This window comes from Gastrolobium bilobum, unplaced genomic scaffold (genome assembly GCF_033153095.1).
Source record: "Gastrolobium bilobum isolate Gb01-03AN ecotype WA unplaced genomic scaffold, APGP_CSIRO_Gbil_v1 utg5107, whole genome shotgun sequence".
Classification (NCBI taxonomy): domain Eukaryota; kingdom Viridiplantae; phylum Streptophyta; class Magnoliopsida; order Fabales; family Fabaceae; genus Gastrolobium; species Gastrolobium bilobum.
Window position 1 is genome coordinate 218,606 of NW_026897630.1, and position 12,617 is coordinate 231,222.

General features: G+C 33.5%; 2 protein-coding genes across 2 annotated transcripts; both read left to right on the plus strand.

Moving 5' to 3' along the window:
• The first annotated feature begins 1,022 nt into the window (after positions 1–1,022).
• LOC133308772 (bifunctional riboflavin biosynthesis protein RIBA 1, chloroplastic) lies at positions 1,023–6,285 on the plus strand. The gene is made up of 7 exons (XM_061509471.1): positions 1,023–1,130; positions 2,057–2,393; positions 2,544–2,765; positions 3,070–3,392; positions 4,006–4,135; positions 5,164–5,460; positions 5,601–6,285. The coding sequence occupies exons 1-7, from the start codon at positions 1,078–1,080 to the stop codon at positions 5,841–5,843; spliced, it is 1,605 nt and encodes a 534-aa protein (XP_061365455.1). The 5' UTR covers positions 1,023–1,077; the 3' UTR covers positions 5,844–6,285.
• A 4,649-nt stretch (positions 6,286–10,934) lies between these two features.
• Positions 10,935–11,264, plus strand: LOC133308758 (classical arabinogalactan protein 1-like). Its single transcript, XM_061509448.1, has one exon. It carries the CDS (start codon positions 10,935–10,937, stop codon positions 11,262–11,264), a length of 330 nt encoding a protein of 109 aa, XP_061365432.1.
• Positions 11,265–12,617: the final 1,353 nt, after the last annotated feature.

The window sequence follows — 12,617 nt, forward strand, 5'->3', positions numbered from 1 at the left end:
TATCATAACTAAAATTTTAGTTATTAAGAATTTAAAATTTATCTTTCTACGCAACGACTCGGGCGTTGAATAGAGGAAGAGTCATGGTCAAAGAAACGCCACAAATTGGAATACAAAGAATAAAGAACCGCCATCCCCATTCAATGGATAAAGGCTGAAATCTGAATTAATACCAACCTCTATTTTAATATTCATATTATTCTCTCGGTGCACATCTTTTTCTACTTTGCCTTTCTATTCACAGAGATTGTATTTTCCAAAAGTAATTGGTACCTCACCACCTGCACCAATCCAACTCGCCCAAATCCTTAGCTGTGACACCAAATAATATTCTCTTTCTTAATTTTTCCCTTCTCTATTCTTCTAATATTCTAGAATATTCAAAAAAATGCAAGAATACAGAAAATGAAATTTTTTACTGTATTCATATAAATAATATAATATTTTTTCCATTTTAAATATTATCTTTGGCGATTAAGATACAGTGAGAAAAAAATTACAGCAGAAAAAACTTATTTCCAATAATTGAATAATTAAAATATAATAAGCTAAAGAGTTGAAGTTATTCTAAATATCATACTTTATTCAATATGAACCTACCCTCACAGAGTCACAGGTAAAAAATTCGACAAGTGGTATTATTATATTATGAGATATAAAGGAAGACAATAATAACAATATTATATATTATATAAAAGATTCGGCGTTGTTTCGTGCAGCTCAGCTCCAATTATATTACGAGTAAACATCATTTTTAGTCCTGTCAATATCTACGAAGTTCTTTTTAGTCTCTGACAATAAAAAAGGATCAAATTGGTCTACAAAAAAAGGGTCATGTTAGTCCTTATGTCAACTCCCAAATATGTAGAGTGGTCTTTTTCTTGTACTTTCAGAGACTAATTTGATCCTTTTTTATTGTCAGGGACTGAAAAGGACTTCGTAGATATTAACAGGGATAAAAAGGGTGTTTACTCTTATATTATATATGCATTTGTGTATAGTTGAGTGAGGAACCAAAACAACACACCAATTTTCGGTAAGAAGTGCAAAATCTTTGGACCAAAGTGCAAGCAAACAATGGCTTCTTTCAATCTCTCTTATTCTTCCTCACCAGCCCTCTCGTGTCCGCGGTGAGTTTCCTTCAATCTTTCTTTCTCTTTCTCTTTTCTTCAAATTGGAACAAAGAAACTTACGGGTTGTTGTAGAAAGAACCAGCTCAGGTTGGCATATAATAATATGTTAATTCTATCTGTGATTGCATGTTTGAGCATCAAGTCTTCTGCTTTTTTCTGTTCATTTTCTTTCTAAACTCTAAACCCAATATCTGTTTCTTTTTTCTTCTTCTTCTTCTTTATGGGTTTTGTTGCATTTTCATTTCTGGGATTAATCATCAGAAACCATCTTGGCTATTCGATGTTTTGTGATACACGATTCGGCGCAAGATCCCTCTTTTTTGTTGACTTTCTGTAGGACACGTGGGTTCGTCCATTAATAAGTAACGATTCCTTTATATTTTTTTTTTTACCAATTACGTTAAGTGTGAGTGTGATCGGTCATATATTTATTGATTTAAAGTATGACCGGTGAAACATAATATAAAGAGTTTGTAAACAAAAATTTGTAAATATAAATTGAAAGTATACTTTTGAGGGAACATTTTTGGGTGATTGTACTGGTACTATGCTGAGTAAAAAATGGATATTTCTCTCTGTTTTTTTTTTTTTTTTTTAATTGTGTCAAGTAATGTTTTGAAATTTAGATGTAAAACTTTGCTAGGAATCGCCTTTGAACTCTGTTTGTTTGATTCTAATGCAGTCTCGGTCAAATTCTGGACTACAACTTTGTTCGCGCATCTTGCCCTGCCTTATTATATTAAAGATGCTTTATCTTTCATGTCATACACCACATATTTTAGCTGAATAGCTGTTCATTGTATCCCTGTGCTCATAAATTTACGTTTTCTGTTTTTTTTGTTTTGGTTTTTTTTGTTTTAATGTTATGTTTGGATGTCACAATTGTTAAGTTGACCTTTGATCTGCTCTTCTATTCAATGTAGGGCATGCAAACACTTCAAATTGTTCAATGATTTTCCCTTTGTCCGACTGAATTCTAAATTTCTCTCGAGTGACAATTCTGTTAATAGAATTAAAGCTACATTGATCTCCGGAGGAGGTGACCTACTTTCTTATCCACTTAGCAATGATGTGGTGATACCTAAAAATCTGGCTGGTGATGGATCTGTTGGATTTGAGGTACATGATGGAACACAAACAGTCGACACGGCGCTTACAAGCAATGTTTTCTCTGATGACAACAATGAATTTGATTTGGACAACCCCACGCCAGGTTTTGCTTCCATCCCTGAGGCCATTGAAGACATTCGCCAGGGAAAGGTTGCTACTCTTTCTCTCTCTGGGTAAAATAATTAATTATTATTTTTCTATAACTTCTTGTTAGCACAGCAGAGGTGCATGGGGTTAAAGTTTTTCTTTTGGGTCAGTATTGTAATAGATATCTGTTATTAACTGATATTAACGATGCAGATGGTAGTGGTTGTAGATGATGAAGATCGAGAAAATGAAGGAGACTTGATAATGGCAGCACAGTTGGCAACACCCGAGGCTATGGCTTTTATTGTGAAGCATGGAACTGGGATAGTTTGTGTAAGCATGAAAGAGGAAGATCTGGATAGATTGGAACTTCCTTTGATGGTGAACAGTAAGGATAATGAGGAGAAACTTAGTACAGCATTCACTGTGACAGTGGTATGTACTACTGTTCTTACTTACATCTTTACATGTGGAGTTAATACCATATCTCTCCGACTAAGGTCTTCAATTGTTATCGAGCTGCACTTGTATAATGGATTTAGTTTGTTGCACTTGATAGCTTTTATGTCTAAGCATTTAAGGCACATTCGTTATAATTTAGCAAGACGGCTTAAAGTCAAGAAAGACTACTTAAATTTTATGGTCTCTTATGTTGTTGTTGGAATTCTCTTTTGATACGTAGTTTAGGCATTTATTGATGAAAGTCGATACATTTCAACAATTTAAAATGCATGTGCAGGATGCTAAACATGGTACCACCACAGGGGTGTCAGCTCAAGATAGGGCAACTACAGTCTTGGCCCTTGCATCTAGAGATTCAACCCCGGGTGATTTCAACCGCCCAGGCCATATTTTCCCGCTAAAATACAGGGAAGGTGGTGTCTTGAAGAGAGCTGGACATACAGAAGCTTCTGTTGATCTTGCCATACTTGCTGGTTTGGATCCAGTGGCAGTTCTGTGTGAGATTGTAGATGATGATGGTTCCATGGCTAGATTGCCAAAGCTTCGCCAGTTTGTAAAGCGTGAAAATTTGAAAATTGTATCTATTGCTGACTTAATAAGGTAAGTGGTTACATTTCATGGAAGATGTAATAAAATTCATTGTATGAATACTTATGATGTCTTTTAGGTTAGATTTTCTTTCAAGTGCTGATTCCATAATTTAAATCCCTTTTGTTGACTTACATATATATATATATATATATATATATATATATATATATATATATATATATATATATTAACAGAGTCCGACATCATAATTTATATGCCTAAATCTCGACTACATAATGGAACTAACTTGTAGTCTAATGTACTTATATTTGTCTTTTGAGGATACAACTATCAGTCAAATACAATGATTGCTTGTGAGGTATCTCTGGTCTAAATCTTTTTTCTTTTTTTCCTTTTTCACTGAATGGAATTTTATATATCACTAAGAAAATGGAAACCTTTTTTTTTTTTTTTAATATTCCATTTGTTGATCCTGCATTAGATTCATTGAGTTAAGAATTTCTTATAAAAGTTAGAATTCTAAGTGGTTATTTTATTCTTCCGTAAATTTTTTTTGTGTTCCTTACCTGAGTCTCTTTTGTCAAGGCTTTTGCTACCTTGGATACTTCTTGTTTCTTATTTGGTTATTTAGCAAGGAGATTAAAACTTCATGTTATGGCAGATATAGAAGAAAGAGAGATAAATTAGTGGGTCATCCTTCTGCCGCACGAATACCTACAATGTGGGGGCCATTCACTGCTTACTGTTATAGGTCACTTTTGGACGGGATTGAGCATATTGCAATGGTTAAGGTGAGCATTGCTTGTTTTTATACTTTATATTGAACGTTCTTCACAGTGGGAATTTGCATAAAATGTTACTCTAAAGTAAATCTCACCTTATTAACCTATGGTTTGGCTTACATTTTATTTCTGCAAATGCGATTAAAAATCATTGGCAAATGGAAGCAGTGTAAATATCACAACATCCTCCTAAATTACACTGTATACTTGTTTATATATAGATGAATTTTGAATTCATGAAAGTGACACAGACAAAATCAAAGCATGACAAACATTTATGCTTGTGCTTTCAAAGAACAAGATAGAAAACTTAAAGCTGATGTAATTAACAATAGTAGTTCACTCTTAAGATTTCAAATCTAATTTTAAAATTAGAATTTGAATGGTTTAAGCAAAAGCCAATTTATTGAGAGTTGGATTTGTGGCACAAATCTGATGAAGATCTAGAAGTTGTGTGTGTGTGAAAAAGGCAGAGAGAGAGGGAGGAGGAGGAAGTAAATAATTTGTGTAATTAAATGTCAACTGATCTACCCAAAGCTAGAAAATGATTGAGAACGTGGTGAAGTTGAAAACAGTGAGATATGTACCTTTTCTTTTTAAATTTTTTTTTTGCCAATATATGGCATATTTAATAGACAATTCTGATTTTTTCTCAAGGTTTGAGGTTTCACTTCTCTACATGTTTTGGGCTGGGCTGTTTCCATATTGTTTTATAACGAGTGTTCGTTTTTGTAAAATTGACAAAGATGACCATTTGGCTTTGTAAATTTGAAACATCTTAAAATACCAGTTCCTTGTAATTGTCCAAATTATTGTCAGCAAGGTTGGGGTTGCCTATTTGGTTTAATCTATGAATCGATTAACTGCTAAACGGATTTGTCTTCAACAAGGAATTCATTAGTAAATAGTTAGTGGGTAAGCCCGATGAGCTTGCAATCTCTGGCCTTGGCAAGCTCGTCCAAATTTAGATTTAGATTGCTTGGTTCATTAGTAAACTTGAAACTGTTTTGTGATTTTGACTGTTTCTTATTTAACAGGGTGACATTGGAGATGGACATGATGTACTTGTGAGGGTACACTCGGAGTGTCTGACAGGAGATATATTTGGATCTGCCAGATGCGACTGTGGAAAACAGCTTGCACTTGCAATGCAACAGATTGAGGCTGCTGGTAGGGGTGTACTGGTATATCTCCGTGGACATGAAGGAAGGGGCATTGGATTGGGCCACAAGCTTCGTGCTTATAACCTACAGGATGATGGACGGGATACTGTACAGGCCAATGAGGAGTTGGGATTGCCTGTTGACTCTAGGGAGTATGGCATTGGGGCGCAGGTAATATATTAGAAATGCTTAATAACTAGATATCTGACATCTTATACTCACTTAGCATTTGACCTGTTTTAATACATGGTGATTTAGATTTGTTAGGAAAGTTCACAGGAATGATCTTGAATTTGAAATTCTACTTGCAGATATTGAGGGACTTGGGTGTGCGGTCTATGAAGCTGATGACAAACAATCCATCAAAATATGTTGGTCTCAAAGGTTATGGTTTGACAGTTTCTGGTAGGATCCCATTAGTGACTCTTATCACTTCGGAGAACAGGAGATATTTAGAGACCAAACGTGTGAAAATGGGCCACATCTATGGCAGTCATGACAGTGGCAATGGTAAATCCAGTAGTGTTGATGATTCTAATGCTGTTACTGGCTAATAAACCTGCTCATTTTCTACTATATTCACAATTTTATATCAGACGCAGATGAAGGGAAGTGATAGAAACATGATTCTATTTGTGATTTTGATTTTTCTAATTCATTTGCCAGATTTTAGTCAGGCAGGCTCTGCTAAATTATAGGCTTCTCCAAACATTCTTCACTTTGAAACAAAGTTACAGATAAGGTTAATGCCTATACAAATTTCAGGTTTTTTTTTCTTTCTATATTTGGTGCCTTTTATATAGGGTTCATTATCTTGCTTCCGGAGTCGAGGTCATTCGACTATTAAACCTTGTTTCTTCATTCTTTTTGGTACAATAACTCCTGTATGTGGCACTGGCAGTCGCCTCTATAATATATAATAGAAAGAATCACATGTTTTTGTAGCCCTGCTGTATATGATAATTAAATAAATAAATTCCTTTTTGTACCTTGTCACAGTTAATGGTTAATATTGATGTTTTGACTGCTATTTTTCTCATTTATGTGGTTGATGATCCTTAGAAGTTATTGAGGAAAGATTAACAAGAGAGAATTGACTTAAACATACGAAAAGAGGAAAAGGAGAGCTAACAGGATTGACTTCTTGAATATATGTGGAAAAAAGAAGAAGAAAATAATAGAATTCAATCGGTGACCAGATTGTGACATAACGCGGGGAAACACAAGTGATGAGGCACTTTCCGACCCATTTTGAATTAACTATTCTCACATTTGGACGTGAGAAATTTTATATTTCGTCATTCAAAGGTCACAAATGAGTGGGGTGGTGGAAAGTGATATAAAGACAATAAATCGTTGTCACTGATTTCTATTGATAGGTGGTGATAGATAAATATTAATGTAAATTTTCGTATATCCTGAATTTCAACTGAGATGTCTTTTTTAAATCCCTACTATTTTTTGACAAAAAAATATTGCAAATCATGAGTTAATCTCTTCCATTGTGTTCATTATTAATAATAAATATAATTGACTTGATTTAAAAATCACACTGTCTCAAGTTCGACTAAATATAAATAAACTTCTATGACCACTTTTAGAATCAATCAATTTTGTTTTATAACTTTAAATAAAATTTCAAAAGTTTCGAAATTGAAGTAAATTCTTTTTTATAAATTTATAAAAAAAAATATTACAAATAAGATCAATTTTTATTTGATATAGGAAGCCCCGGAACTGATGGTTTCACAATAGCTTTTTTCCAGAAAATTTGGGAGGTGCCCAGACCTCAAGTAATATTGTTGTTCATTCAAATCTTGGCTAAACTCTTTACCTAAAAAAAAAAAAAAACCTTGGCTAAACTTGACCTTCTCACAAAAATAAACTGTACATTGGTAGCATTAATTTCGAAAACTCAGTCTCCTTCCCATATATTCTAGTTTTGTCGCATCTCTCTTTGTCCTATGGAATACAAGCTCATATATAAGACAAAATAATAGTTGTTCAAGAGCTTGTTCACTCAATGCGGCACATAAAGGGAGGAAATGCTTCATGGCAGTCAAGGTGGATTTGAAGAATGTATATGATTGTCTTGATTGGGAATTTATCCGTAAAGTGCTGGAAGAGGTTCAAATTCATGGGAATCTTGTCAAGTTGATTACGTTAGCGATTACCTCGTCTAGGACTAATATTCTCTGGAATGAAGGACTCAGAGGAATTCCAACGGAGTAAGGGTGTGAGGCAAGAAGACCCTGTGTCTCTATACCTATTCATCATGGCTTTGGAGAAACTACCTCATATTATAGAAACAAGAATGAGTAGACTTTGGAATCCTATTTGAGTTGGGAATGGTGGCCCTAAAATGACTTGATATTGTTCATGGAGGCCAAATTAAGAGGACCAGTTGCAAGTTCTACTAAGATGCCTTAGTCTCTTTAGTGATATTTTAGGTCAAAAAAGGTTAATGAGCAAAAAATCTGTGTTTATTTTTCAAAAAACACGTCTAAGGAAGTGGCAAACAGAATTACTATTGCTAGCGAGTTCGAGTGGGTTACAAATGTTAGGATATACCTAGGGATTAAATCTTTAGTATTACTATTGTACCTAGATTCAGTGCATCTCATCAACAAAAGTATTACACATCAGAGGAGAGAGAAAAAATTTGACAGAGAGAGAAAAATTTTGACAGAACAAAAAAATTAACTGACATATAATGTTTTCATTGATGGGATGCACTGAATCTTTGGTACAAGAGTAGGGCTCTTTGACCGATTGAGGTTTTTTGTGATTTTCATTTATCAATTTGGTATTTGGTTCAAGGTATTTACGAATTGGGATCATTTAGTGACGCGAGGGTGACCCAGCGTCACTGAGTGCCGCTACCATCCCCTCGCGTCACTCTCACTTTTTTTATTTTATTTTTTACTTTTTCCTATTGAGTGTCGCCCCCTCCACTGGGGGCACTCACAGAATTGTGTCAAGTGGCACAATCTGGTTACTCCTATTACCGTAAAATTTCGGAAAACCATAACTTTTGACTCGGGTATCCAAATCAGATGATTTTTTTTTTGATTTCACATAATTTTTCGAGATCTACGCAATGACATCTCATTTGACATATTTTATCTCTCACAAACATAATTCAAATCTGTAAAAAAGTGTAGTTAGTGTTGCAAATTGGAACTATATTAATAGAAGATAAAATATGTCAAATGAGACGTCATTGCGTAGATCTCGAAAAGTTATGTGAAATAAAAAAAAAAATCATCTAATTTGAATACCCGAATCAAAAGTTATGGCTTTGCAAAGTTTTACGGTAATAGGAATAACCAGATTGTGTCACTTGGCACACAATTCTTTGAGTGCCACAGGGGAGGGGCAGCACTCAATAAAAAAGTAAAAATAAAATAAAAAAAGTGAAAGTGACGCGAGGGGATGATAGCGGCACTCAGTGACGCTGAGTTCTTCTCGCGTCACTAAATATCTTTAATCCAATACCAAATTGATAAATTAAAGAAATAAAAACTCCTAGTGTGGGTGAAAGAGCCACAAGAGTAGTACCAAAGATTCGTTTAGAGGCTATGATTCAACGTAGTAGGATTACCAAGAGTCTATAACTATGTAGGGGTCTTGATAGAGGTAGAGAGAAATAAAGGAGTTGGCAGGCGCAATGTCTTTCTCATGCAGGAAGGTTGACATTTTTTTAGTCAGTTATATCGTTGATATCTATCTTCCATAATGATCGTACATGGACATTAATTTGAAAACTCCAAGGACCTCAGCAAATCAGTCTATTCCTTTGGAAATTGTACCCAAGAGAGCTCTCGGTCATATCCTTATCAGCTAGAAACCTTCGAAAGAAGGATAAGTGAAAATTAACATTAACAGAGCTTATAGGGAAATCAATGGTGGGTCTGCTTGTGGTGGGCTATTTAAGGATGTTGTTGGTCGATGGTTGGACGGTTTCTTTTATAATATAAGTTAATGCATAACTTTTGTAGCGGAGCTGTGGGACATCTTTAAAGGTATAGAGCTTACTTGGGTTGGAGGTTGGCATTGTATCATCATAGAAAGTGATTTAAGTTTTGTAATCACATTGCTCACTAAAAAAAGTGGTGCATTTCATGAGACACGTGTAATGTTTGAATACGAGTATGACTAAAGAAAGAATGAGACATTCACTTGAGTCATTCTTTCATAGAGAGCAACGATTGTGCGGGCTGGTTATCGAAGCTCCCTTCGGATCACTCCATGAATGACTACTTACGAGTGTTTCCTTCCTCTCCTCTGGCATTTGAATTTTGTTCTTTTGCTAATGTCTCTCCTGTCTGTAAGACCTGTCATGTTGCTTTGGATCAATTGTTCCCCTCTTCAATTCAACAAAAAATTACTAAATCATATAATATCAAACATAATATTAATTATTTAAATAAAAAGGAAAGAAAAACTTTAAGGGAAGCTAATAGTTAAATGGTTGAAGATAAAATTATCTCTAAGGTGATTAAGTAAAATTATTTTTTTACTAAAAATTAATAATAAATGTATTTTTTTACTTTATTACTTTAGAGATAAATTTATTTTGAGAAAAAAGTTTCCTTAAAAACTGCACCTGCATGCACTTGTTGTTCAAATAATTGAAATTTCATTAAATTATATTTATAATATTCATTATGTTACAAAGTAAAATGTTATTATTATTGTAAAATAAGTAAATTATTTTTTGAGATTGAGAACTCCCTGAGTTCAAAACAAATTGCGGAGTATCACAATCAATTAATGATGCAAATTAGATTTAGGACTTTTATTTTACTCGACTGAATGTTAAATTTTTTTTTGAATTATTTTATTTTATTTTTTTTGTAAATGAAAAGCTTTCTTTTAATTATTAACAATGATTTCTTTTGAATTGTTTTTTTTTTATATACCTATAAATTAATCGATTACTCGATTAGTTCAGTTCGAGTATTGTCAAACCTATTATAGAAAAGACTAATTTTTTTCTTTTCAGATCCGAACTCGAGACTCGTAAGTAAGAAAAAATAAGCTACTTACCACTTTTATTGGTATTATTCCTTATTATAGGTACATTATTGCTGACTGATATATAATATTATTTTAGGTGAATTAATATTAATTGATATAAATTTAATTTATAATCAGCTAGGTTTCAATTTTAAAGATTGTTTACTTTTTATTTTTTAAGAGCATACTAGCTAATTGAATTATAAACATCACGATTATATCATATTAGAATCGTGAGACTGTATCAAATGGTGGTAGCTCAGTTGGGCGTATGATAGTTGAGCAGATGAGGATGAGAGCATGTGTTCGATCTTTACTAAAATTATCTTTAAAAAAGGTTTAAAGCCTTAATCCTATCCCGAATTGGACTAGTTGCGAAGCTATGAACTGATTTAAATATTTTAAGAAACAATCGTGAGACTACATCAACGGCGACTGGGCCCAATTTCGGCCGGCGCATGAACCACGTCTTCACTTTTTCACGCGGTTACTCTTCTATAAATACCCTCTTACCTGCGTTATTTCTTCTCACACACAATTTTCTGTCTTTCTGATTCTCTTACTCATACTTTCTTTATCATTTGCTTCAACTTTTTTTAGCTCTCACTTTCTCTCTCTTTATAATGGCTCGCTCCGCTTTTGTTTTTGTGCTTATGGCTGCATTGCTCTTGAGCTACACAATGGCTCAATCTCCAGCTTCGTCGCCGGTGGCCACTCCACCGAGGAAAGCTAAGACAGGTCATGCGGTGTCTCCGTCTCCGGCGGTCTCTCCATCAACTAACTCACCATCGGTTTCACCCAATCAACCTTCTGCTGCTCCTGCCAACTCTCCATCGTCCATCTCTTCTCCACCATCTGAAGCACAAGGTCCTTCCAGCGGTGCCTTTTTGAACAGATTCACCGTCACTGGATCTGCTGCCGTCGTTATTTTCGCTGCGTCTTTGCTCATCTAGACTGATTTCTATGGAGTTATCTTTGTTTTTTTTTAATTTTTAATTTTATTTAAATTCTTGTCCTTAGTTTTCTTTTTTCTTTTTTTTCTTATGGACGATTCATCGATTTGATTATTATATTCTGTATATTTTACTTATTTATTATGAATGATTCAGCTTTGTATCTTTCTATATAATATTGATTCAATTATCCTTCTCTCCAATTATTATAGTACAATGTTTAAATATAATACGCGGCACGGCACTGTTTGTGTTTTTTGATACGGCCACCAATTCTCTCATATATCAATTTGACCAAAAATCTTCAAAATAATTCAAAGCTCTCCATGGAGAGCTGAACCTAACTTTTTATTCTTACAGTTCATAATAAATATTTATCTTGATATATATTTCAAATTAAAATTATTAAGACCACCCATTTTCTCTTATCTAATAAAACTGAAATAAACGAATAATTGATTGTGTGATGCAACTTGGTAAGTATCGATGCAGGTTGCTTTGTGTAATATTCAACCTAACATAATATAAAAATTGGTGCTTCGGACCGTTTCAATTGTGTAGGGAAGACCGTTGTGTTGTTAATATTGAGATTTTAGAAAGGGAGTTAAAAAAGTTGTAAACCGTAAGATCGAAACAGATAGTAAAATCGTACCTATGCATATAAAATATCAAAATCACATTAATTTTTAGAAGGGGTTATTTTTCTAAGAACATGAGGTAACCTTTTATATTTTATATTTTAAGTATGAGAAATATTTAATTAACGAAAACTGTATTTGTATTTTATTTATTTGAAACATAGATAGAAAATGTTTAAAATATATATAAAAACAAAAATTATATTATTCAAACGACTATTAATTTAGTTAAAAAGTTTAAATTATAAATTTTACAATCAATTTTTATTAATTATATTAAAAAATTATTTTGCTAATTTAAATAAAAAATAAAAATGATTTAAAGGTAAAATTTGTAAGATTTGATAGTAAAAAAGTACAAAAACCTGAAATTTTTTTTGCAAAGATAAGATTTAAAAGGTGAATAAGTCTGAGGAGTGTATAAAATATAGTCATGAGGGATACCTCCTTGACCAATCTCTTGTGCCATTGTCTCCAATTGAAGTAGGCATAAAAGCCATTAAGTATATTAAGGAGGATCACAGTTGCAATACTAACGTGTTGGCCTCAATTCTTCCTATTCAAAGATTTGAATCATCAAGAGTATCCTTCCCCAACATGCCATGAATGAAATGGATAGAATGAATTGGATTTTACCTGGTGCCAATGAAGTTACGATCAAGGGTATGTATTCAGCCCTTGCTAACTCTAAGGGTGAAAGAACCCATAATGACAG

What these genes read in the sequence shown, in the direction of transcription:
- LOC133308758 (XM_061509448.1), top strand. Translation starts at nt 10,935, where the DNA reads ATGGCTCGCTCCGCTTTTGTTTTTGTGCTTATGGCTGCATTGCTCTTG.
- LOC133308772 (XM_061509471.1), top strand. Translation starts at nt 1,078, where the DNA reads ATGGCTTCTTTCAATCTCTCTTATTCTTCCTCACCAGCCCTCTCGTGT. An exon ending in AAGACATTCGCCAGGGAAAG is followed by an intron (nt 2,394 to 2,543) that starts GTTGCTACTCTT and finishes TTAACGATGCAG; the next exon opens with ATGGTAGTGGTTGTAGATGA. An exon ending in CAGCATTCACTGTGACAGTG is followed by an intron (nt 2,766 to 3,069) that starts GTATGTACTACT and finishes ATGCATGTGCAG; the next exon opens with GATGCTAAACATGGTACCAC.